General features: G+C 34.5%; 1 protein-coding gene across 1 annotated transcript; it reads left to right on the forward strand.

The window, feature by feature from the left end:
* The first annotated feature begins 102 nt into the window (after nucleotides 1-102).
* LOC141824017 (CHD3-type chromatin-remodeling factor PICKLE) lies at nucleotides 103-24,475 on the forward strand. The gene is made up of 31 exons (XM_074711238.1): nucleotides 103-451; nucleotides 2,105-2,242; nucleotides 2,321-2,475; nucleotides 2,619-2,780; nucleotides 4,827-5,068; nucleotides 5,169-5,264; nucleotides 5,355-5,491; nucleotides 5,586-5,801; nucleotides 5,870-5,977; nucleotides 6,539-6,589; nucleotides 6,909-7,008; nucleotides 8,231-8,373; nucleotides 8,448-8,557; nucleotides 10,189-10,327; nucleotides 10,466-10,635; nucleotides 10,737-10,803; nucleotides 10,950-11,072; nucleotides 11,721-11,827; nucleotides 11,927-12,005; nucleotides 12,902-13,105; nucleotides 14,324-14,477; nucleotides 14,566-14,671; nucleotides 14,859-14,933; nucleotides 17,928-17,989; nucleotides 18,070-18,146; nucleotides 20,933-21,060; nucleotides 21,925-22,090; nucleotides 22,170-22,298; nucleotides 23,257-23,383; nucleotides 23,825-23,889; nucleotides 23,964-24,475. Exons 1-31 carry the CDS (start codon nucleotides 299-301, stop codon nucleotides 24,303-24,305), a joined length of 4,131 nt encoding a protein of 1,376 aa, XP_074567339.1. The 5' UTR covers nucleotides 103-298; the 3' UTR covers nucleotides 24,306-24,475.
* The last annotated feature ends 1,640 nt before the right edge of the window (nucleotides 24,476-26,115 follow it).

A 26,115-nucleotide genomic window follows, 5' to 3' on the forward strand; every position in this document is an offset into this window, starting at 1 on the left:
AGCTTGGCATGGGCCCACCGCAAAGGCTGAGGAGGAGTTTAGGATCGAATGTTTTTATTAGGCGTGGTCGCGATCAAATCGGGGTCTGCTCAATAAAGTTGGACTCGTCTGAAGGCACCGAGCGACGACTTGCCCGGCGATCCCTCTCGCCCTGATGGCGTTTTAGGGTTTCTGAGTCGGAGGGAAGGAGACAGCGAGGGGGACGAGATCCCAGCTCTTGTCGTCGGAAGCATTGTGCAGGTGTCTGCTAGGTCTTTTACCCCGCACTGGCGGTGGGATCTAGGGAGGATCGGCGACAATGAGTAGTTTGGTGGAGCGACTCCGAGTGAGGTCCGAGAAGCGGCCTCTCTATAACCTTGATGAGTCCGACGACGACGATTTCGTCGTCTCCAAGGCATTGAAGAGAAAGCTGGAGGAGAAACCGGCCGAAAAGTTAAAAAGGGTTGACGCGGTACGGCTTCTCTCTCTCTCTCATGGCGATTTTTTTCGAGTGTTTTGTCTAGAGGAGACGTAGGATCTCAAACTGAAGCTGGGTGGGCTTGTGACTCGTTTCTTGCGTAGCTTTGTTTTATTATTGAATTATAACCCTGTTCGGTGAATGAAAGGAGCGGATGAAAAATGGAAGATGAAAAACTGTCACTCGCTGTTTACTCGAATGATTTCGATTATTCTGGGAAAACAATGGATGACAAAGCATTAACAATTTGCCTAGTAAAGAATTCCGTTGGTCCATTTTGTATCACGCCGGGAGGATGAAAAACGACCTTTACTTTGAGGATCACTTGAAGGAGGGAAATCTGAATAATTATATATGTTGATATCTCCGTGCAGTGTGGTCGTGGACATTGTGGTAGTTTGTACAGTGTCACTGGAGATGCTGAAAATTTGGTGTCTCCTAGGAAAATGGCTATTGATGTTTTGGCATGGTAGGTGAGTATGATGGCTAAGGTGAGAACAGAGGTCTATAGTGTCTTGTATATTATACTCAGCTAACACACACACAGAGAGCATTTTGTGACCTTTTTTTACTTTCATTTCCTCCCACATTTGGGCAGATATAAAATTAAGAAAAATTTGGACCCTTTTTAATCAACCACTTTTGCCAAATAGATGGGAAAAATATCCACTGTTTTCTACTGCCCTATATTTCTAACGATTTAAGCATAGCCCAAGTGTTTCTGTCCAAGTAAAAAACGGGGAGAAAAATTCATCATCATTGTTTTGGATCTGATTTGTTTTTATTACCAAGGTAAGCGTAGTCTTAGAAACCACATTCATATTTAGTTGCTTATCTTGGATATGCTAAGTTTTTTGTACATGTTTCTTAACTACCTAGTGCTATAGTTTTTCTTTTCCTCCTAATTGTGGGTGCACAATTGTCATACAAAACCTCACGTCCCTTTCCACGTCAATTGCCTCTCTTTTATTTCATGAGCAATGTCTTGATCCGTGGCTTGTTGTTTTGAATGATAGGCCAACATATTTCCATTAATTTACTGTGTAATCTTCTTAAGCACTGCATTATTTCTGTAATATTTCTGATTGATACTATTTATACTATCGTACTCCTGCATAGCTTACATGCTATACTTTTTGGACTTTGCATTTCTTTCTTATTTGTCATGAATTAGCAAATTACTACACCATCAGTATCTATCTTAATTATGACAACTTGTTACTACTTGCAAGTTTTTCACTAAGTACTTAATTTGTGATGGATTTTGTATGGTACTCCTAGAACCATACCATTATAATTAGGAAGTAGAAATAGGAACTACATTATCATACAAATTCTTTGCCCACTAATTGCTAGTTACACCTTTCTGTGCAGGCTAGTTATTCAAATATGTTGTATTCTATCTAGACAGTTCATTTTATGCTGTAAAATCATTGTTTAACAAAGTTGTTATAGATACAATGATATATTTAATTAATAGGAAGACTAGTATGTGTGGAATTATCATGCTACTTTCCCAAAAAAGAGACATATATACAGCATGGAGTATGGAATGTCCACTAGTTCAGTTTGGCTTCAGGTTCTTTTATGCTCCTAGGTTGTAATATTTTTACTAACATATCAATGATACTTTTTTCCCCTTTGCAGAAAGAAGATTCATGCCAATTGTGTGGAACCAGTGAGAGCCTCATTAACTGTACTACATGTACCTATGTTTTTCATAAAGGGTGCTTATACCCTGCTTCCAGAGCACTTTTAGGTGATACATGGAGCTGTCCTGAATGTGTATGTTTGTTAGGTCCTTACTTTTATATTGTGTTTATTAATGAGTTTCTGATTGTTGTTGAGGCTGCTTATTTTCAGGTGAGCCCCTTAACTGAAGTTGAAAAGATTTTAGATTGTGAAATGCGCCCGACAATGGCGGATAAGAATGATTCTACGAAGTTTTTTTCAAATCAGACTAAAGTCAAACAATATCTTGTTAAATGGAAAGGGTTTTCATACCTTCATTGCACTTGGTATTTGAATGTCAGCTAATTTTGTCTTTTAATAGTTTCATATGCATTATTAATTGATTTTATTTTACTTTATTTTTTTCATTCTCTTGGAGTATTTCTTAAATTTGAGCACATGTAACTGTGCTATTATGTCTCTCAATCAGGGTTCCTGAGAAGGAATTTCTAAAAGCTGCCAAGACTCATCCTCGATTGAAGAGTAGGTTAAGCACCTTCCACAAACAGATGGAAACATTGAATAAGTCAGATGATGATTGGGTGGCTATTCGTCCTGAGTGGACCACTGTTGACAGAGTTCTTGCTAGCAGGTTGATATTAATTATCTGAAGGAATTCACTAGTTTATCATTCACTTCACCTTATTTACAACTATGAACATAATCTGTTTCTATGGTAACCAAAATTGCGATCCATATCTAAGGATCACAGGCTCCTTCGATCCAAACTAACCTGATCCAAATCTCTAGTAGCATCTAGATCCCAAGTAAGATCTGAATTGGGTTAGCATTTTATGAACCTACAATCTAATCTTATGCATGCTTCCTGTGCAGGAGTTTCAAACAATATATTTTCACCTAAATAACGATTGACATTTGCTATAGCAAATAATTCCTTTGTGATACTTTTTGACTCCCAAGTAGAAAAATTCTTTTTAATTATTGTTATCCTCCATCACTAACTATCACTAACTATTATTATTTTTTTCATATGATTTTATTCACCTTATAAAAGTTACTATTTGATATATAGAGCTGAATACTTTGATAATTTATTGTATTTTCAATATATTTACTGTATCAGTAGTTTTTTATATGCTTTATGAATTTGGAATGATAGTGTGAACATTAATATTAATAGTAAATATTGACATTTAATACATATGATAAATTTTAAATGTCAAATATAGGATTATTTTTTAAATATTCTTATTAAATTATATGGATCCAACATTTCTCAATACTATGATCCTAACCTATGGATCTGTTCCTGTACATTGGTAGGATTTCATCCTAACGACCTTGTGTCTTTCATTTGTGCAAGTATCAATGTTATGGTTGGTAGTTCTTTGCTCAGTTAAATTTTTTTGGTGTTGCAGTAAACATGCATGTTTGGTCGATGTTTCTTACCTTTTCTTTAGTTTTCATTCATCTATTCAGAATAAAAATGAATTGCAAGTTCAAGTTATGGGTTCAAGTAATTGTAGTGGGCAATTTCATGTCCTTTTTTAGCATTTCAGGCTAAATAGATTAAATTTGTCAGTCACCACAAATATCTTGTGAGTAGGTATAATTGCTTTTGATTATAGAATAACCAACAAGAACAAATTGATGAAAGTTAAGACAGTACTTGTTTATTCTTCCTCTTTTGTCTTCTTTAATGCAGTGATTACTTTGATGGAAGTACAAGGTAAAAGAAAAGGAAAAAAAACAAAAAGATTAATTTCTTCCTGTAATTAATAGGAAGAGGAGATGAGGAAGGAATTTAATTCCTTATTCTGTCCAATTCCTTTACTTTATTTCTATTAAAATTGGCCAGAAGTGAAGGGAAAGGAAGTATAGTCTAATAAACACAATATTAACTTTCTTCCGTACAATAATGTCAGTAAACAAGATTGGTGTAATTGGCTGGAAGAAAGATCTTTGTTTAGATCATGATTTTCGTTTTTTGTTTTCAGATTTTATTTTCAAAAAATAGTTAACTTTCCCCACTATTTTTTGCAAGATGAAATTTGAAAATAAGATTTTTTTCACAGACCAAATATAATTCTGTGCTACCCTTTTACACTTTTTTGAAGAACTTCCTTGCTCTCCTATTTCCTTCCAAGCAAAAGAACCTTTTTTTTACCTTTATCATTTTTGATGAGGCAGAGTTTATTTTCTTTGGCATTATAACTTCAAGGTTAATTTTCCTTTTCTTCTCTTCTAGCTTCTGGATGATAATGCCTTGGATGTCACAAGTGATATATAAGCTTAATGTTAGGGTAAGGATCATATAGCTGATCTCAAATGGCTGGGAAAACTTTATTGTTGTGCAAGAAAAAGATTATAGACTAACGGATGGGAGTATATTGGCCTTTATGTATTTAAATTTTAGGAAATAGCTCATTGTAGCTGAGTTGTATTATTAAAGGCAGTCTCTTTTGGTATACTGTTGTTATTGTTGTGTTCATCCTATATCTCATATTTGAGCTTGCATAAGTTTCTGGATAACATCTCAACATCTCATTGCACTGTATCGTTGAGCCATCGTGTCTGTTTGATGATACACTTTTGTTTCTTTGTTTTTCATTTTTTTTTGGATTCAAATGCTTACTGCCATCATCTTGCACTACTTTTAGCCCTGTATTTTTCACAGGAATACTGGTGATGAGCGTGAATATTTTGTAAAATGGAAAGAACTTGCTTATGATGAGTGTACATGGGAAGTGGAGTCTGATATTTCGACCTTCATGCCTGAAATCAAAAGATACGAAATGATTCAATCCAGACGTCCAAAGAAATCCCGCAGTAAGAGTAAAGGTCTTAACCACAATTTGGAGTTGAAGCAAAAACAGAAAGAGTTTCAACAATATGATGCCAGTCCAGAATTTCTTTCTGGTAAGTTTATGTATTAATACTATTACCATGTTAACTATTAAGAATATCAATATCTTTTAGATTTGGTTTAATTGTCGTGTTGCTTTTGGTATTATTGAAGGTCAATTGCATCCATATCAACTTGAGGGGTTGAATTTCCTGAGGTTTTCATGGTCTAAAAGTACACATGTTATCCTTGCTGATGAGATGGGTCTTGGTAATATCACCTATAGCAACATTTTGAAAACAATGATCCATATGAAATTGATCTTTTGTTAAGACTGAGAAAAATCTCTGTTATATACAGGAAAAACCATACAAAGCATTGCCTTTTTAGCTTCTTTGTTTGAAGAGAGCATCTCTCCTTATTTAGTGGTCGCACCACTATCAACACTGCGCAACTGGGAGCGTGAATTTGCAACCTGGGCTCCACATATGAATGTTGTGAGTCTTGAGCAACAATGTGAAGTCGCCTATGTGCTTATATGCTTATATGCTCAAATCCTTTCCATGAAATAATCTAATATATCTGTTGTAGGTAATGTACGTTGGATCTTCCCAGGCTCGTGAGGTTATTAGGAAATATGAGTTTTACTATCCAAAACTTAAGTCTAAGAAGCATAAAAAAAAGAAGCTTATTCAATCTAGCAACCAAAATAAACAAGCACGGATCAAGTTCAACGTACTGTTAACCTCATATGAAATGGTTAACATGGACTCTGCTGTTCTAAAGTCTATTGAATGGGAGTGCATGGTAAGTCATCTTCTTGTGTTTATCATTAAATTTAGTTTTGCACATTTCTAACAGTTGTACCTTTGTAGATTGTGGATGAAGGCCACAGACTGAAGAACAAGGAATCCAAATTATTCCATCAACTCAAACTCTACTCAACAAAGCATCGCGTACTTTTAACTGGAACCCCTCTCCAGGTTGTTGTGCTCTCTGATCATTTTAATGGAAATTTCTTGTTTTCTCAACTTACTACCTGATGATGTGCCTTTATGACATGAAGCACTTTTGAGTTTTATTATGATGGCATCTTATATGTGTTTGCTTGATATATAATCTCATAATGATGATTTTCATCTGGCGATTATATTTCTTAGGTTGAATTCTTTGGTTTGAAAAAAAATTGCATTGTTTGTTTTTATCAATTATGATTATAAAGGCATTAAAAGCAATGGGTTTTGCTTCCCAACATTTTGTGACTTTCAAGATGTGAAGAACAAATGCACATCATGTAAATTTCTCATTTCTGAGCACTATGAACTAAAGTTAGATGCTGTTTATGAATAAGATCATTTTAAAAGTTGTCATATAATTTCTTGAAGATAATCTTCCTATTGCATCAATAACATTTAGTGCTTAATCATGTTTGTTTGCTGTTATAAATTTATGTATGTTAGATATTCTGGGATTCCTTATATCTTTAATTTGTTTTCCAATTTAAAATGTCTAGTCATTCATAGCATATTTCTGTTTTTTCTCAGAACAACCTGGACGAGCTATTCATGCTTATGCACTTCCTTGATGCAGGAAAGGTTAGTATTATTTGAATTTTGCTTCTCCTAGTCCTTCCTTGTAGGATGGTGAAACATTTTATTGTATAACTCAGTTGCACATTCACATGTTGTTTTTCCTTTTTCTTTTGTTGCATATTTATTATGCATCTCATCCAATTTATGGTTTAGTGGAACTATCATTGCCTCAACCAAGATTGGAAGATTCACATTGTTCATTTGCTTGAGATTTGTTATTTGGAATATCGATGTTGCTCAAGCTTATTGGATTTTCGTTTTTGAAGAACATGCTTTCTAGGAAATTTATTTAACTATAGTATTTAACTCTTATTGTTTTTAGTTTGCAAGCATCGAAGATTTCCAGAAGGAGTTCAAGGATATAAACCAGGAAGAGCAAATTGATAGGCTTCACAAGATGCTGGCCCCACACCTTCTGCGGAGTATTCTTCTTTTTTATTTCGTTTTTTCAGAGAATATATTTCTACTGTCTTAGATAAAGTGGATTTACTAGAAAACACACACACACACACATAATATAATGGATATTCTCTGCGATGGCTAACTGTTGATATTTCTTATTTTGATTAATGTATATGCTCTAAGGAATTTTCAAAAGTATAAATTGGATTTATTGCATTGAGTTACGTGATTTTGGTAGTTCTTTTATTATTAATGTATTGTTTGACTTTGTCTACAATTGTGCTGACTGTATTTTGCAAAACCTTTTTTTGTGTTTATACTTACTGATACAAAATTCTGTGTATTAGTTGCCTCGCTAGATAGATCAAATTGTTCATACTTACTATTACTATTTGACTATCTGGTATTCATGCATATAATTGATATAATAGATTGGCACAATCGACTACATGCTCATTTTTATTTGTGATTTTATTGAGTGATATAAAACAGGACATCTGTCATGTTGTCACAATCTGTATCAGATATCCAAAACCTTGATCCTAAAGTTCAACTATTGGGCCTCTTAAGGCCCAATGTGGAAACTTGTATTATCTTGTCTGATTTATCGATGCCACTAAACATGAGTTTCTTTGTCTTTGTCGTCTTGCTGAATGATACTTGGTGGTGCAGATTAGTATATAGCTTGGTATTGTTCCCATTTTGTTCATAGCTTGCTAGAATTAGGATTATAACATATATCCATGTGTGGCTAAGCTTGTGCTCTTGGACTGTGCTTGCCACATTCTCACACTTCATATAGGTCAAGTAATCTCATGCTGGCATAGATATTTTCTTCTTCAATCAATTATTAAGATTTGGAAACGGTTTTTTCCTGAATCACTTGGTTATTCATTCAAATAATGACAGAAAAACTGAAGAATATAAAGGATATCATGTGTATGGGGTTCTAAGGAGTGATGTTTTTGTTTTGGATGGATGCACTATGAAATTCTGATAAGAACTTTATATTGTGTTTTGATGTGGCATGTTATGGTAGTTGAACTAGCACAATAAAATATGGTTCCCATTTAAGCTTCTTTTGTTAAGCAACTTTTACAGGTTTCCTTGTTGATACTTTATAATGTTTTTTGGATCTTAACCTGCTTTAGCATGTATTTTTGTTGTATTTATAGTAGGACTTGGAATTGGAAGTGTGATACTTTTCTTAACTCAGTGAGGCCACTGTTTTCATTATTGTAGGAGTAAAGAAAGATGTCATGAAGGATCTTCCTCCGAAGAAGGAATTAATTTTAAGGGTTGAGTTAAGCAATGTGCAAAAAGAATATTATAAGGCCATCCTCACTCGTAATTACCAAATACTTGCTCGTCGTGGCGGCCCTCAGGTATTATTTTTGGGCTGAAGTGAGATGGTGCATCAATTTTGATTCTCATTGCCTATTTTTCTTTATAAATGCAGATATCACTCATCAATGTTGTTATGGAACTTCGTAAGCTATGCTGCCATGCGTATATGTTGGAAGGTGTAGAACCTGCAATTGAACCAACTGATGCTAATGAAGGTTTCAGGTGAAGTCTGAATTTGTTTTTTGTGCTCTTGATGTTATTGTGATAAAACAAGGAATTTGTTACACGATGCTAAGTCGTATTTGGAGATTCAGGTCTCCTGTACAATGCTACCCATTCATGACCTGAAGGGATTAGTTCTTATTTAATCAATGATATTCCATGTATCTGAACATGGTTTTCATATTTGTGCACTCGGGGTCACGGTGCAACGGTAAGGCGCTTCCGTAGTTAACTAGATATCCACGGGTCGATTCTCAACTAAGGTCCATTGTAGGATTAATTTCCTCCAGTGGGAAGACAATTTTGGAATGCTGAATGCGGAGCGATACATCGTTCGTGCTTCCCGATTTACTTTGATGGCCAATGGGAAACTTCCATGGGGCTACGCCGGTTACTTTCAAGATTAGTCGGTTCAAAGAGTTGGATACTTGGATTACAAAAAAAAATAATTTTCATATTTGCAGTCGCAGATTTCCATAAGGAGTTACTTGATCCTCCATCAATTTTTTAATTATTTAGCGTATGAATTACCTAGTAGTAATGTGATAAAAAATATACATTACAATGTGGTTACCTTTGTGAGAGCTTATGTGAGTATGCTAACTGTTTTTCCTATCCTTTTCACATTAGTTTTAGTTGAACTGATGTGCCATATTGAAGATAAATCTTGTTGATATATGTTATTTGCATGTTGATATTATGTTCATTGATGAGAGTGTAGTTTGATTAATTTGAAGCTTCAATTATGGAGAAAAAAATTAAAAATGAAAGGGTTTAAATTAAGTAGAACAAAAATTAATATATGAAATGTAATTTAGGTAACAGGATAAGAATCAATTGATTAAGATAGATGAACATAAAATCTCCATAAGAGTTTTAGGTATATTGAATATGATATCTAACAAGAATCAATTATTGATGAGGATATAGTATATAGGATGATGAAGGAAATGGTCAATCTGGGAACTAGATTCTTGAGTCTTTTGTTAATAGGGAAGGTTCAAAAGACTGCTTTGACTCATCATGCTTGATGAATTGGACTATTGAACTGATTGGAGATGTAGCAGAGACAAGAATGCTAAGGGATGTTAGAAAGGACAAGGGCAGCCCAGTGCACTAAGGGGATGCCTTACCTTGCCTTTGGCAAGAAGGATGTTAGAAAGGATACAAATAAAAATATTAATTTTCGAGATCATTTATGTCTAGCTCCTGTTGACAAAATAAGAGGTAATATTTTGAGATGATATGAGTGTGTTGGCAGACAATGTGTTCGATAGTTAGAAGAGTTGAATTTATTATAATGGAAGATCTAAGGTGATGAGGTAGGTAAAAAATATCAATCAATTGAAAAGAATGACTTTCAATTGGTTTCAATATTGTTAATGATATCTCCTTGTATATAGTAAAGATTCATATATCCAACTCCAAATTGTTAGGGCAGACGTGGTTTGGTGAAGATGATGTTGAACCTCAGTCAATTCTACAATGAATTTACTTCTCGGTGCTTCAACCAGATAGAATCTGGTTCTTTTATTTGCTTCCTCTCCTAGTTTTTCCTTTTATGTCAAAATTTTGGTGACGATCTATTTTCAATCAGTGGCAAACTTCTCACTTCCTTTTTTTTTCTCTAGACAACTTTTAGATGCTTCTGGGAAAATGCAATTGTTGGATAAAATGATGGTGAGGCTCAAGGAACAAGGACACAGGGTTCTTATATATTCACAGTTTCAACATATGCTGGACTTGTTGGAAGATTACTTGAGCTACAATGTAAGTATGGCTATTATCTTAATTATTCCTTGATGCAACCACAGGCATTTGCTTGTTGGTCGTGCCTTCAACTAAATGTTGCTATGCAGGTTTGATATGTTTATTTATTTATATATATATTTCATTTTATTTTGTTAGAAATGGACCTATGAGCGTATTGATGGGAAAGTCAGTGGATCTGAAAGACAAATACGTATAGATCGTTTTAATGCCAAGAATTCAACCAAGTTTTGTTTCCTTCTTTCTACTAGAGCTGGTGGATTGGGTATAAACCTTGCAACTGCTGATACTGTTTTCATCTATGATAGGTAATGATTACCCAACATATCTTTTCTATGCTCGATCCATTTCCATTCTATGTATTTTTCCATGCTCGCTACTGAACCTTATTCACAATATTGATTTACAGTGATTGGAATCCACATGCAGATCTTCAAGCCATGGCAAGGGCTCATAGGCTAGGCCAGACTAATAAGGTTGGGTAGAATTTCTTGAACTGGATGGTGCTATGCCTGTATACGGTGTTTGTGTTTATATTACATGAGAATTTGTATGAGTGCCATGTATGCCCCCATGCTTCTATTATGTGAATATAATGTACATTTCTGTAATTCAATTGCAGGTTATGATATATAGGCTGATCACTAGAGGAACAATTGAAGAACGGATGATGCAAATGACAAAAAAGAAAATGATACTGGAGCATCTTGTTGTTGGTCGGCTCAAATCCCAAAATGTTAATCAGGTAACGTTTACTTGATTGTGAGCTTTATGGTTGTATACAGTATACTAGCTGATACTTAATGCTGGTTCAGCTAATTAATCAATAAAAATGACAAGGCATATACTTGCTTGTTATTGCATCGTGACAATAATACTATATTGTCTTTGTGTGCCTATAGGATAAAAAACGATAGTATATGGATGGCCAGGGTTATTTACTGTGCTAGTCTATTATAAGGATGGTATGACTCATCGCACATTTTTTATTAGGGTGATGGTATGACTCATCACACATTATTAGATATTAAGTTTGTTTGTTTAGGTGCCAGCTAGCTTGGCATTAGCTATTGTTGCAAGGCTTGGAGTAAAATTCCTCTTAATGAGACTTAACAATAAATATCTATGATATGCAGACTCATAATTAATTTAAAAACAATGGCCATGGATTGATACAGGTGTTTTCTTCCATTTCAAACCATTTGCTTTCTCCTTAGTTCTCATCTTCAAGTTCTTCAGCTTCTACAGTAGCCATACTAATGTGTCAGGATATTGAGGTTTATTTAACCTTTGACCCTTTTGATGTTAAACTGGAAGCTTTTACTAGCTATGAGCCAACTGACTTTTGCTAATGTATTGTGCTGATATTGATATCTTGCGTTCGAGGTTCCAGGAGGAGTTGGATGACATAATAAGATATGGTTCAAAGGAGTTATTTGCTGATGAAAGTGATGAAGCTAAAGCTCGTCAAATACACTATGATGATGCAGCAATAGATAGGTACAACAATTTTGACAAATTATGCTGGTTATTTAGACAGATTAGTTGTTACTCATATTTTATGTGTTATCACATTGGTTTTGGCATGTTGCCATGTAGATTGCTCAATCGTGACCATATTAGTGGTGAAGAATCTTCAGTTGATGAAGAGGATGATGGTTTCCTAAAAGCTTTTAAGGTATATTTTTTGCCTAATGTCATGAATTGTGTATTGCTAGTATTTTCAACTTAATTTTGAACTGTGGCTCTTTAAGTGTGTGACATGTTTGTTAAAGCTATACACCATATTGGTTTCACATCTTTTATGTATTTTTGTGGTTGATTTATTTCAAGTTCTCACCCATGCATCGTGCAGGGGGATTTAATTTCATCCACATATTTATGACTAGCCACATGTGTGAGTCTATATTATATTATTGAAATTGGATCTTTGGCTCTTAGTCTAAATGATTATTCTTGTCAAATTTGAAGGTGTTTAACGATTATTATTAAATTTCTTTTTTCATAACTGTATCTATCACTGATAATTATTCTGTTGCCAAGTTCTCTTTGATGTTGGTACATTATGATATTGGTTTATGAGAAAAGAGCAATTTTTCCTTACTGTTAAGGGTTTCTGGTAGCAATTGGTATGACATAGATTGTTATTGGTCTGCAGTTTGAGTCATGGCACACCCTAATTTAAATGCTGAATTCATTCATCGAGTATGCGCTAGAGTTTTATTTTTTTTTCTTCTTATTATTTAACAGAATAATAATAAAAGATTCTTCCATGCACAACTAATGAGGCTAGTCACTGGGGAAATCTTTCATTCCCTCTAGTTCCTTCCTACTTGTCTTCCTTAGGAAACTCAACCTAAACATTTTGGGTTCTGTTTGATGGGTTGTGACGGTTTCAACAATTAGATAGCCATTTTACCTAATATGCTTGCTAGGAATGCAGCTCTGTGATTGTTAGTGCTGTGAAGGTAAGGACTCCTGAAATTGCTATGATTTCATAATCTTGATCTTATATGCTAAGAGTTTTACTTTTCAACCTGTAATATTGCTTGTCATTTACCTGGCATATTTTAGGTGGCGAATTTTGAGTACATTGATGAAGTTGAAGCTGCAGCTGCTCAAGAAGAAAAAATGAAGAAGCAACTGGAGGCTGAGAGAGCTTCTACCTCTAACACTGACAGAGCAAACTACTGGGATGAACTGCTGAAAGACAGGTTTGAGGGCCAGCAAATTGAAGAGCTCACAGCTATGGGCAAGGGCAAACGCAGTCGTAAACAGGTATGGCTCTTTATTGCAGCAAGCTAGTCACATGCCTATTTTCCAGTAAGCCATTTTCTCTGTGTTTTCTTGCATAATATTCCAGTTTACTTTTTTTTTACAGTTGGGTTGCCCTTTTCTCATCGGTTATTGCTCTCTCTTCTATTGCCCCTATTGTGAGAATATCCTTTCATTATTTGATGGTTTCCCTATGTCATGTTCTTGGTAGTTGGGGCACGCACTCAACAATGCTTTGTTTTATACCCAGTTGTCATCAAACATTAACTTCTCATACAATGTGTCCGATAGTAATATGTTGAAGAGAAGTCCCTTTTTTTCCTATTGTTTCTCCATCTTCATTTGCTGATTCTTCAGTTTTAGCTATTTTAGGTCCATAATTTGTGGTTACACAATGCACCTACATAGACTTTCAAGTTTTACTTAAAGTAGATTGATCATTTAAGAACAAGGGTGTTTGACGGTTCTACAGAGGACTCTTGGGAGAGGACATCTTCCTTTCACTCATGGTATTGGTCCTACTCAATGTCATTAACTGAGTACTTCTTGCTGTTATATGACAAGTCTTATGTGAGAATTTTAATTTCCTTTCCAGTGATGCTGGTTGGTGCATATCGGTGGTGTATAGTATCTGACCCTCTTTGGAAAAATATAAATTTGAAATGAGATTTATATCTGTATCAGAAGGGTAATTGTCATTCAAAATTTGCATTAAGGGTGGTTGCAAGCTTTGGCAACAACTGAAATTTATGATTTTCCTGCTATTTGTGACTGACCCTTTGTTTAATAACATTTTAATTGGATCTTGTTAAGTAAACATGAGCAAGTTATGGTGTTTTTTTCTTTCTCTGATTCCACAAATTCCACTTGTGCAGCACCCACATCCCTTGCAGATAATCTACTATACTGCCTTACTGCTTCTCAAAAATGGTTACAAATGAGATTCAGTATGGCTCGGTTCTCTTTGTCATGGCATTAAAATTCTTCTAAAAGTTTCAGTTCTCATATGGGATTCTGAGATGTTCTCTGGGTAGTTTAATTATCCGTCACTATTGTATTTCTTGCCTTCTCTGCTATTTGTTTTTTGATGGAATACTAAACCCATGGAACATTTTGTCACCACTGAACTTAGCTCTGTGCTTGAATTTTGAATGGGAACCCCCAGAGATAATGAGTGTGAGTGTAGACAATTATTTGAAATTTCTATTGGGTTTATTCCAGATGGCATCTGCTGAGGATGATATCACTGGTGTGCAAGATGTGAGTTCTGAAGATGAGGATTACAGTTGTGAAGATGATTTGAGTGATACTGAATCTAATCTACCAGGAAATGTGTCTGGAAGAAGGGGCCCATATTCAAAGAGGAAACTACGTGGTATTTTATCTGTCTACCTTCTTTTAGTCACAGGAGTCTTTAATTCCTTAAAGTGAAACCTCGTCTGAATTCTCTTAAAAAATCACAGCTGATTATTCAGAGCCACTTCCTTTAATGGAGGGCGAGGGAAAATCTTTCAGGGTTCTTGGCTTCAATCATAATCAGAGGTCTTTATTCCTGCAATTGGTCATGAGGTAACAATGAATTGCATAGGTTTCTGATTATGCTCTCTATCATCCTTTGTCTTTCTTTTTTGATTATATAGACATTCCACTTCTTACCTGTGATTTCATTGTAGCTTCAAGATTTTAAGTCTTGGATTTATTTTTATTTATTTATTTTACAAACTTTTTTGAGTCGTTTCAAGATTTTCTCTTGCAGGTTTGGCTTTCAGGATTATTCGTGGAAGGAATATCTTCCCAGAATAAAGGGGAAGAGCTGGCAAGAGGTTCAAGAGTATGCCATATACACTCAGATTGTTATTTTAGCTAAAAATTATGATTTAAGAACTATGTTTATGATATTATTGGTTATTCATATCGATATGCATGCACTAAGAAGCTTTATTTGAATGGGTGTCTGAATATCATTTGACATATGATCTGCAATGCTCCAGAAACTAGCCTTGCTTTTTTCACATGTTTTCCTAGAGTGAGCATCTTTGTTCCCTAGTGTGTCTTGAAGAATTTCACCTAGTCCATTAGTTGTCGGCAGATAATATGTTTTAATGAGAGGAACTTTTTGTTCTCATTTGTCAAGATGATTTTCATTGATGCCAGTAGCCATTTCTTAGACATCCTGCCTGTTTGTACAAACTCTTGTATCTTCTCTTTGCACAATACATTTGGATTAGGTGGCTTCATAAATACTTCTTATTATGTTGGTGAAAGAGCAATATAGGGCTCATGATCAAACTGTTAATATAAAAATACTGTTCTAAGACTTAACTCACTAAACCAGTAATCCTTTTAGTACTCTTAAAATTCCCCCTTAAGATGGAGCATATGTAGTATGTCTGTCTAGCTTGTTACATAATCTGGAAAAGTAAGTAGATGATTTTGAAAACACAACTTGGCAAAGCTCTGGAAATTATTGACTGAACACATAGGCAATGCTTTCTTTGACTTTATATAAACACATCCACTAAGAGAATAAAAAGTGAAACTAGGATGGAGACAGATACTAGGATCAAATATTTGAAGTGGCTTCTCCTTGAAGCGGCACATACAACGCACAATACTTTGAAGGAAAATTAAAGCATTTGAGGGCCTACGAGGAGAGATGGATAAATAGATCAACCTTTTGCTGGACATATGAGACAAGGTGTTTTATCATTAGGTCTCCCCTCAACTCTTTTCTGGAAGTAGCAAATTGAGGATAAGCCATTTTTCTAGTTCAGGCCTGTATCAGCTATTGACAGTAGACAGAGGAGAAGAGAGACCAAAGAAATAGAGGCTGGAAGATCTATATACCAGTATCCAGATCTTATCTAGATCTGAGGGAAGGTGAGAAGCTAGAAGGAGAAGGATTGTGTGCCGGAGACCGGAGTTCTCAGATCTAAGTTCTAGCCTAGTGGAAGAAGAAAGTTTGTGGTTGGAAGAAGTTAAGCAAGAAGTGGATACTGATAGGGCAGGAATTAGAGCAAGGCGGGAAAATTGGAATGAATTTTATGATTTGAAGCAACATCAATGGCTTACCTAATAGAAAATCAGCAGCAACTAAGGAAATACTGTAATTGAAAAAAGGTGATAGAAATCCACCCTTGTAGTCTACTAAAGATTTGCTGGGATATGAGAGATATTGTTGTTGAAGGTGTGGTGTTGATCTGCTCACATGTTTGATGGAGGATCTAATCAGCCTTGGCTTTGTGCAAGCACTGGAAGCAGACAGAGTGTAACATTCTCTTCTGCTTCAAGGTAACCAGTATGTGACAATCAGACACATTTCTGTGTTAGATATGGAATTCGTTGCTGGTGCAGGTGTGAATATGCACTTGTCGACCAGAGATTTGGATCTTGATCCCTCACTTGAGCAGGTTGAGGAAGCTGCCACCCATGATTGGCAGATCTTGTGAGGATGGCTTGTAGTACACACAGGAGCCACCGAGGGTGGAGGCATTGGCTTTATTGGAGGTGAAGGTAGGAACTTGCCCATGCAGACATTGATGCAGTTAGTGATGACTATGAATATCTGATACTCGGTACCACAGGCAATCGACCTGTTAGAGTTGCATTCAGTAAATGATTATCTTAATATTGAGGTTCATGTCAAGTTTAAGCTTGCTTAAAATTGCATGCACCTGCAGGTACTCGTATGTATTACTCATGTAAAATGGGTATTATTGGGTTTTGGTGCTAATTTATCATTCAAAGTGGGTATTTAATCGGGTTCAGCTAACATATTAATTGGGTTTGACTTCTAGTAATACCCATAATGTAGGTACCCAACTTGCAATTATCTTAGGTGCCATGGGCATGAACGGAGGTGATGGTGCAGAGATGGCGATGATGACAACTTCTTTGCAGTATTGGTTTGCAGGAAGTTACCCAGATATCGTGGTGCTCATGGATGTTGCTCTTGCGCTGGAGAAGTTAGGGATTCTGCATGGTTAATGCTGGCTGAAGAGAAGGCTGGAAGTCATGGATGAGGGAAGGAGAAAAAGGATCTACTGGCAGTGACACATAGGCTACATCGAGGGGAAATACCTCTTTGGAAAACCTTGACCTGAAAAAGCGCTCTCTTATTGCGTTGACTAAATACCATTGTGAGAGTAAATCGACTACCCCAATAATGCAGTTTACCTATTACTCTTTACAACAAGGTGATCATTAAAATTAACAAAATTGCATAGATGCAAAAGCAAGATACTTACCAGCAAAAATCAAAATTTTTTTTTGTTAATGAATGGATTTTCTTTATTGTTATTTTTTTAGAATGTGTTCAGTCACACAATCTAGCTATCATTGGAAAATTCTGTTACTGAGTTTCAACTCTGTTGGAGATTTATCCATAATTTATGATCATTTCAAGAAAATTTATCGGCCTCATTTAGCAGAAACAATGCCTCTTCAAATGATATTTATGGGGAATGACGTTACAACAATATCCTATTTAAAGAGGCATTGGTAAGATGTAGCAGCCTTGGTATTTTCCGAATTACATACATTGGGAATCCTAGCAGGCTCAGAACAGATAGACCAAGGACCTATTTTCTTATTTTTATGGAAGATTGTTGGTCTTTTAGAAGTTTTGATTACCTCACACGAATATCATAAACTAGACCTCAAAGTGAGTTTCTTAGTTTTTTTTTTTTTGGCCTAAACTATAAATGTGGAATATCAATAACTAAGACTGGCTTAGTGTTGAGGAGAAATCTACTTGTTTCTCTACTCTCTTTATTTCTGCTGCTGAAAGGCAATATGTATTTTATACTGATTTCCTCTTTGGCAGTTACGCTGAACTTTTCATGAGACATCTCCAGGAGGATATGACAGACTTGCCCAATTTTTCAGGTTCTATTCATAAACTTCAACTGTTTCACTTAACTGTAATTTATAATGGCAATCATTTTTCTATGTTTCTACAATGACAGATGGTGTTCCCAAAGAAGGAGCGCGTATCGAGGATATATTGGTTAGAATAGCACATATTCAATTGATAGAAGAGAAGGTATGTAATAATGTCGATGCTATCTACTTAACAGTTTCGTTCAACAATCACGCTTGATAAGATGCTTTAAAGAAAATTCTATTATTTTTGAAAACTAAGAAGCTCAATACAGTCAGTCAACTATTAATCTCATTTTAACAATAATGTTTGAATCTTTAACAATGAATGCATTATTGGTTGTTCCCTAAGAAGCACTTCATTGGTATTTTTTTTATTATGTCCTTTGAGATCACATCTCCCCACTTAAAATTTTTTCTAAAAAGATTGCTTCTAGTCTTTCAATTAGATAATGAGAATTCAAAAGACAATAATATTATACTTTTGAAAACTTAATGGAAAATGGAGTTTGCAACAAATAGATTGATAAGATTGAAATAGTGTGCAATTTCAAGAATGGGATTATGACAATGAATTATTGCAGAGGACAAAGGTAAGGTAGAGGATTAACAATGTGTGATCAATATCTGTATTGTGATCGGCCACTCTAACACATTAGTTATTTTCTTTGTCGGATAATTAGAATTTTTTAGATTGAGATTTATAAAGATAAATTCAAAAAAATGAAACAATTATGTTGTTATTGCTATTGTTACACGTCATATCATCAGATTAATAAGTTTGTATGATGTAATATATTTAAGTGACCTAACATCATATTATCAGATTTGTAAGTATGGATGACATGGGTATTGGTATGACGTCATCGCTCATAGAGCATTCATAATTATAGAGCATTCGTAATCAAATACAATTAATGACATTATTGTTTCTAATATGTGTCATGTAAATAATTTGATGCTTCTGTCAATAATTATATTGATTGTAATTAATCAATAATTATATATTTAATGATAATTATTATTTCCTTATTATTTTTAATTAACTATGATATCATTATTTAGAGTGTTAATCAAGCACTAATATTAATATAACTAATCTATTAATTATTATATTATTTATCAAATATTTTATTTTCTTCTTTATTAATAGTTAATATAAAATTATTATGGATATCGTTATTTATCATCTCTTAATTATTTAATTCAGTTTTAATACATATCATATATTTCCTATGTAGTTATGCATATAATAATATTTGCACGCTGTTATCCTTTCGTAACATACATATATTGTTATCACCTTATTTGTCATCCCTTATGTAATTACTTTGCATAGAAAATAACCTAATACTATTACATCAAAATGGTATTTATCGTTTTGTTATTATTTTATTGTAATATCAATAGTTAATTGCTCACTAAGTGTTCTTCCACACGAAATCACTAGCCTTCCTCACAAACGAGGCCTTTATTCCCTCTTATTCTGAAGCAGACCTCATCTTCTTGTTCTCAAATACAAGGAAGTGACACAGAATTTCTATCACGAAGCCCATTGGATCACCGGCTTTGGTAAGGAATTTACCAGGGGCTTTTCTTGTGGATTTTCTTCTGGATTCTTGTTTGCCCAGTTCTCATAAGTTGTCAGTTTTTTGTCTAGATCTAAATTCTAAAAGAAGTCAACTGATTTTGGAAAGAAAAGAAAATCCCTGACTCTTTTTTTTTTCCTTGCTCAATTTGTTCCATTTTTCAAGAAATCTTCCCGAATTCTGAACCGTATCTTGGATTTTCTAGTGACTTTCGACATGCCTAAGATATCAACCATAATCAGATCAGATCTTTGCCCACTGTATTGAAAGTGTTTGAATTCAATAATTATGGGTTTTACATATAAAGAAAGTTGTTCTTGATTAGGAAGTACAAATGCTCTTAGTATAAAGAAGACTTTTTTTATGATCAATAAAAGTAGATGAGAACTTGATAGGTAGAAAGTAGTTCAAATTGAGGTTGACAGGAAAAAAAGGACATTTGGATGTTAGGTTAAGATGTAAAAATTATTTGATGAGGACTATGCAGAAAAATCTTGTTTTGGAATAATGTTGAAGAAGCTCTAAAGAAAGTAAAGGTAAGTCAAAGTGTGAATTGTATGATGTTCCTATTAAAGTTTGAAACAGTTCAGAACATTAAAAAATTTGCTTAGTTAAAAAAAATGCTTGAGGATTGGAGGAAAGCTTTTAGTTTTTTATGAATTTTATTAATGTGCCAAACCATTAAATTTATGGAAGAGCTATTGACATAAGAATAAGAGATGAATAAAAAATATGACGTTAGTATGGTTTGGTACTTGAAAGTTTGTTTAAAACTGATAGAGTAATATAAACTAAAGAAAGATTTACATTGATTTTTTTTACTGTACAAAAGATTTATGATACTCGACATTTATTTTTGTGGGATTTAGAGAAAAATAGAATATCTTATAATTTTTATCAATGTTTATGATATATGTTATTACTGGGAATGTACTAGATTGTTCTAAAGTTTAGGTTTGTATCAAGCACCACTCCTAGACACTGCTTCTTTTGCATGTGTGTTCCTACATAATAATTATATTTGTACGGGAATTGCACTTTATGTGTACTATTGGAATTTATGTTGCCTGTCTTTTTTGAGTAAAAACAAACTAAGATGTCTGACATGAATATAAAGTGGATAGAAAAGAAAATTGCTGCAAGTTAGCTATAGTAATGGCTTGAGGCATTTAGCAGTCAGTAGCACACTGATTGATTGGCATGTACGTTGTTAATTGCTATGCAAATATATTGTGCATCATGCTCTGCATATTTGAAGAATTTTTGTTATTTAAGAACTGCTTGCACCTATTGTATATTACTTCTATGAGCTCTCCTTATATATTTCAGTTTTGGCCATTTTGCCTTGTATGATTGTCAGATGAAGTTCAACGGGGAACATCCAAGAGCTAAGCTTTTTTCAGAAGATATAATGGTGCATTTTCCTGGCATGACTGCAAGATTTTGGAAAGAAGAACACGATCAATCACTGCTGAAAGCTATGTTGAAGTATGCAACAATTATTAATCTATGGTTGATTTCTGTTTAAATACTGGTTAAGTAAAATATGTCATTGGTTTGTGTATCCTAAATATCAGATTATTTTAATATGATCCCTGCAGTTTGATACTTACTTTTTATTTTTGATTAACATGAAAAATGATCCTTCAAAAATACATCTGTATATCACATTTTCTAAGTAGCTAGTTCTGCTGTTTTCAATTGTCAAATTATATGCAGTTTGAATCTATGAAAATATCTTAAATCTTTTTGCCACTTGTGAATTTTAATTTGAGCTAGTAAAGTCAGAAGGTAGTTGTTATGTTTCACCTTTTGATATCCACCAGGTCTGATATTCTAGCTGCTTTTACAAATTTGCCGTATAAGCTGGGCAGCTAACTATTGGATGGAGAAACAGGGGACATGGTGTTCACACCCTTGCGTTTTCTCTTTTCTGGCTGAAGAAAAGATGATAAATTTGCTTCTCTGTAGATCATCCATTTAATCACTAGATTTTTTGATTTTTTTCGTTGGACTTTTGATGGTGGGGTTGTGTATGTACACATACTTTCTCTTGTTATAATTTGATAACTACACTCTAATTACTGAAAACACTAATACTTGTATTTTTAGTAAAGTGAGCTGTCATTACTTTTTTTGTTTGATTACCTTTTGTTTTTTGAAAATATTCATATTTAATTTGCTTCCTTTTGACATATAAGCTTAGCAAAAATGCTTGTTCCTAGCTATATTTTCATCTTGTGAAATTGTATGATCATCCTAAACCATCTTTAATGTACATTTACTCATCTTTGTCTTTTGTATGTCAACACGGTACTGCATCTGACTAAATTGAACTTTTTTCTATGTTAGGCATGGTTATGCAAGATGGCAATATATCATAGAAGACGAAGAAATAGGGATAGCTGATATTGTCCGTAAGGAGTTAAATATTCCTAGCAGGCCATTGTCTGGAAGTGTTCATACTAACGAGAATGTTGATTCTGTTCCAGCTGCAAGTAGTGCTCACAATTGCAATGTAAGTTTATTAGAACATTAGAAAATTGGGAAATTAAATTTATTTTAGAAAAACTATATATTTGTATTTTTCTCTGCAGGGGATTCCAGAATCTCTAAAAGAAGGCTACAGCTCGTATCAGTCAAGGGAATTGCAAAGAAGGCTTGTTGAATTCATAAGGAAGAGATATTTTCATTTAGAAAAAGCTTTAGAATTTGAATGTTTTAAGGTAGCGTATCATGTAATACACATTTAAAGTGGTATGGGTTTAAGTTTATTTCATTTTATTAAAGGTAATTACATGTTTCCGTAACTTCACTTTGTTAAATTTATACTTGTGGTTGGCTAGAAATAATAGGAAAAATAGACTTAATCCAATAGTTGAATAATGGTTAATCATTTAGACCTAGTGGTTATATGTACATGTGTTTTATTTTTTTAGATAATATTACAAAGTACATATCCTATTTCGCAACTTGGTTAATCCTCAGTTTATAATATGTTTCCAGATTTATTTCTACTGTTTTTATGCCCGTAATTGTGGCTGCAATTTGAATTGTCTTTCTAAATTTTCTTGTCCATGATAAAGTTGGTGGTTGTGGTATCTTTCTTGCAATCCGAGATTTGCTCCATCATGATTGAAAACTAAACACTCGTATAATTGGCTGCACCAAACTATTATAGTTGAATTTTATACTTCAGAAGATAGTGCATGTTCCAAATAGCTTGAACTTGTAAATATTAAACCTATTTGGCAGTACTTAAGCTTCTCTGATTTTAGGGCTTGTCTAACTTGGAGAGAAATGCTACAAGATAAAATAAGAAATGAGAAAAATGTTAGTTTGTTGATAAACAAGCTAAGTAAAATGTTCCAAATAGTTGAATTGCCTGTTTACTTGGGTGGATGAATAGCAGGAATTGCAAGGAAAAGAAATATGAAAAAGTGATCCTTCTATTCATCCACCCAAGTAAGCAACTGTTAAAAAATGCATCTTCTACAGGTTTCTTATCTTTTCTACTATTTCTTTTCTTTCTGCTGATAAACTTACACCTGCTTCATTCAACTTAAATCTTAGTATGTTGTTTGACTATGTACTTGATACAATTATGGAATGTACTGTCTACTAGATACAAGTATGGTTTGTACTTGATATACTTTGACTCGCTTTCTCTCTCTTGGCACTTAGAAAAAATATGCAAGTGAGCAGCTGACTCAAGATCCACAAGTTGATGATACAAAGGTTTCAGAAGCAAGTAATCTTAACATGGATATCACCGAACTGTTGGGGCAAGTGCCTGCTGTGGAACATATAGGTACGCTTCCTCTTTTTTTTTTTTTTTTTTTTTTGATTTTTGAAAGATTGAAAATATTGGTTTGGACAGATAGCCTTTTAGCGTGTTTTTTTTTAAATGTTTTTTTTTCTTTTCTTCGTTCTATTAGTTTGATGCCACAAATGCTAGATGCAGCAAACCAATTCTCTTCAATCATGCATGGTTAAGGAAAATTGTCTGCAGATCAAATATCATGTAACTAACTTGTGTGAAAGCAATTTCAACTATGAATCTGCATCTTACCTTGTAGACATGCTTCCAAGATATTGAATAATGAAACGACTCTCCTGCTTCTTTTTAGTATTTAATAGCATGTCAGACTTTATTTTATGTGCTTGACACACGCCTAGACACTATGCTCTTAAGTTCTTTTTGGTTTTTTTTAGCAAAATACATAAAATCTGATTATACTATGAATTCTAGCTCCAGAAGAACTTGTCTGTGACAAGAATGATGGCCGAGTAGGATTGGGCCGCCTTTATAATGAGGTAAACCATGGTTGACAGTTCATATTGACCCAAGTCAGATTTTTTTGCGACTTAAACTGTGTTTGCTCTTACAGATGTGCACTGTAATAGAAGAAAATACTATTCACTCCGTGCATGCACACTTGGGCGATACCTCCGCTGTTTCTAGGATGAAGAAGAGCCTTCGTCGGCTAGAGACTATCCACGATCATGTGTGTCAAATTATTGCAGAGCCAAGTCAACCGGCAGCTGCTGAAAAAACCGAAGTAAATGCTGTAGGAGATGCAACCCTACCTTGCAGCAAATCTGAACCCCAATGCCCAAAGGATGAAAAATCACAGGAGGTGAACGTGTCACATGGACAATCCAGTGAAACAATTGATGCAGAGACTTGCAAGGATCCATCATCAGAAAGAGTGATTGTCGTTGATGATTAATATAATTTCATCATTATCCTAGGTTAATTAATTGTCAGGCTAATTTGACCTCATGCTGACTAATTGAATGCAAGCAGCCTTTTTGCTTTTGTATAGGCATACGGTGCTCTGATTATTCATCTGTTCTGAATGTTTACTTACAAATAGTATAGCATTGTTAATTCACCAAACTTGATGCGAGTTCGAAAAAATTTTGACTTATGAAATCCTTAATTTTATAATTGCTTGATACAGGTTGGAGAGCAACGTTGTGAGAGCTGGCGATAAGTAAAGCGGTTGACCTGGTTGTAAAAGGTAAAATCTGATTCTATAGAGAATGTCAACACTAAACGAGTGTATTAATTCTGTAAAATTGGGGAAAAAACATTTAGAATGAAAATGGAATTCAATATGGAAAAGTTTAGCGATTGTAGGCCCGAACTGAACTTCTCGACGGTAGTTTACGCATGTCGAGTAATGACCTCAAGGTGTTCGTAAGGGGCACTTGTAAAGTTGATACGCGGATTATATTTATCTTAAAGGTTCTTTCACTAAGGTGCTAATTAGCTGTACATTTATTGCTAAGTTTTTTCAGCTGTTGCTCCGTTGTCATAATAACCTTGTTCCTCTAGTTTATGAACCAGTCACTAGCACCATTTGCAGCTGTGCTCGGTTCCCGCATTTTTGACTTCGGTATTGACTAATTTTCATGAGCAGTCTGGTTGGCGCTTTGCTTAGAGCAAACAGCTGTTTCTTTGACTTTGCTCCTCGATTTGGGCTATGTACGAATCTAAAGTTTTGTTTGTGTGTCTGGGTTTAGAGTGGCGGAATTTTGAATAAGATGAACTGGAGTAAGTAGAAATTTTAAGCAGACCTCCAAGCTCTTCATTTCTTTGTTTTAATATATTGCACTCTTCATCTTTCCGTTTTACATTTTAAAGTTAATTCTTAATTTGCTACATGTTTACTTTTAAAATACATACAATCTGGTTGAGTCATAAAACATTGTGAAACCCTTTTTTTTATCTTTCAGAACTGTGCAACTTGATCCTTGAAAATGCACTGCTCGTGTCATATTATATGATAAGATGCAATTGTTATTTTCTTTAAATGAGTACCAAGAGCAACATTATCAACCTTAATTGAAATGGATAGAGAGGTGAAGCTCTCATGGATGGTTCCTACAAGGACGTTGTCATTGATAGGCCTTAGCGGGTGTGGGAGTCCCACTTATTGCTTTACCCACCTGTAGTTGTTACTATTGCTAAGAGTAAAATCTCTTATGATTTATCTCCCTTCTAGAAAGTGAAGGGTCACTCTGGATGAGCCGTCGAGATGATGAATTCATCTTTTCCCACCGGTGGATAGAGAGGTGAAGCCAACCCCTGAGCTACAGTGCTGCGGCAGGATGCCTTTCCAGTTTCTCAGGCATTTAATAATCGACGAATTAATGGATAATTTTTTTTAATGGACGGTTGAGTTAAGAACGCTAAGCTAATGAGGTGAAATCCTGGGCTACGATGTACCAGTGGAATGCCTTCTTAGTTTCTCAGACAGAATCGTGCCCCCAGTTTCAGTAAATTAACAGATAAATTTTTCTTAATAGATAGTTGACTTAAGAAGGTTGAATTGATGAGTCATTCCTTGATGTCTGGTAGGAAACTTCTGTAGGATCAGACTATTCTTTCAGGATTAGTTGGTGTAAGTTAGATATCTGATGTCAACTAAAAAAAAATTGGATAGAGTTGAAGTACCCTTGGACACATTGCAAATGATAAAGTATGAGTGACACAAATAACATCTGAGGTCAATTTTCAACAAGGATATTTGT

This window comes from Curcuma longa, chromosome 3 (assembly GCF_044706935.1).
Source record: "Curcuma longa cultivar G26 ecotype Majalengka, Jawa Barat chromosome 3, ITB_CL_G26_1.1, whole genome shotgun sequence".
NCBI lineage: Eukaryota > Viridiplantae > Streptophyta > Magnoliopsida > Zingiberales > Zingiberaceae > Curcuma > Curcuma longa.

Coding starts and splice junctions, on each gene's coding strand:
- LOC141824017 (XM_074711238.1), top strand. CDS start 299: ATGAGTAGTTTGGTGGAGCGACTCCGAGTGAGGTCCGAGAAGCGGCCT. Junction 2,781..4,826: donor GACAGAGTTCTTGCTAGCAG/GTTGATATTAAT, acceptor TATTTTTCACAG/GAATACTGGTGATGAGCGTG. Junction 5,802..5,869: donor CTATTGAATGGGAGTGCATG/GTAAGTCATCTT, acceptor GTACCTTTGTAG/ATTGTGGATGAAGGCCACAG.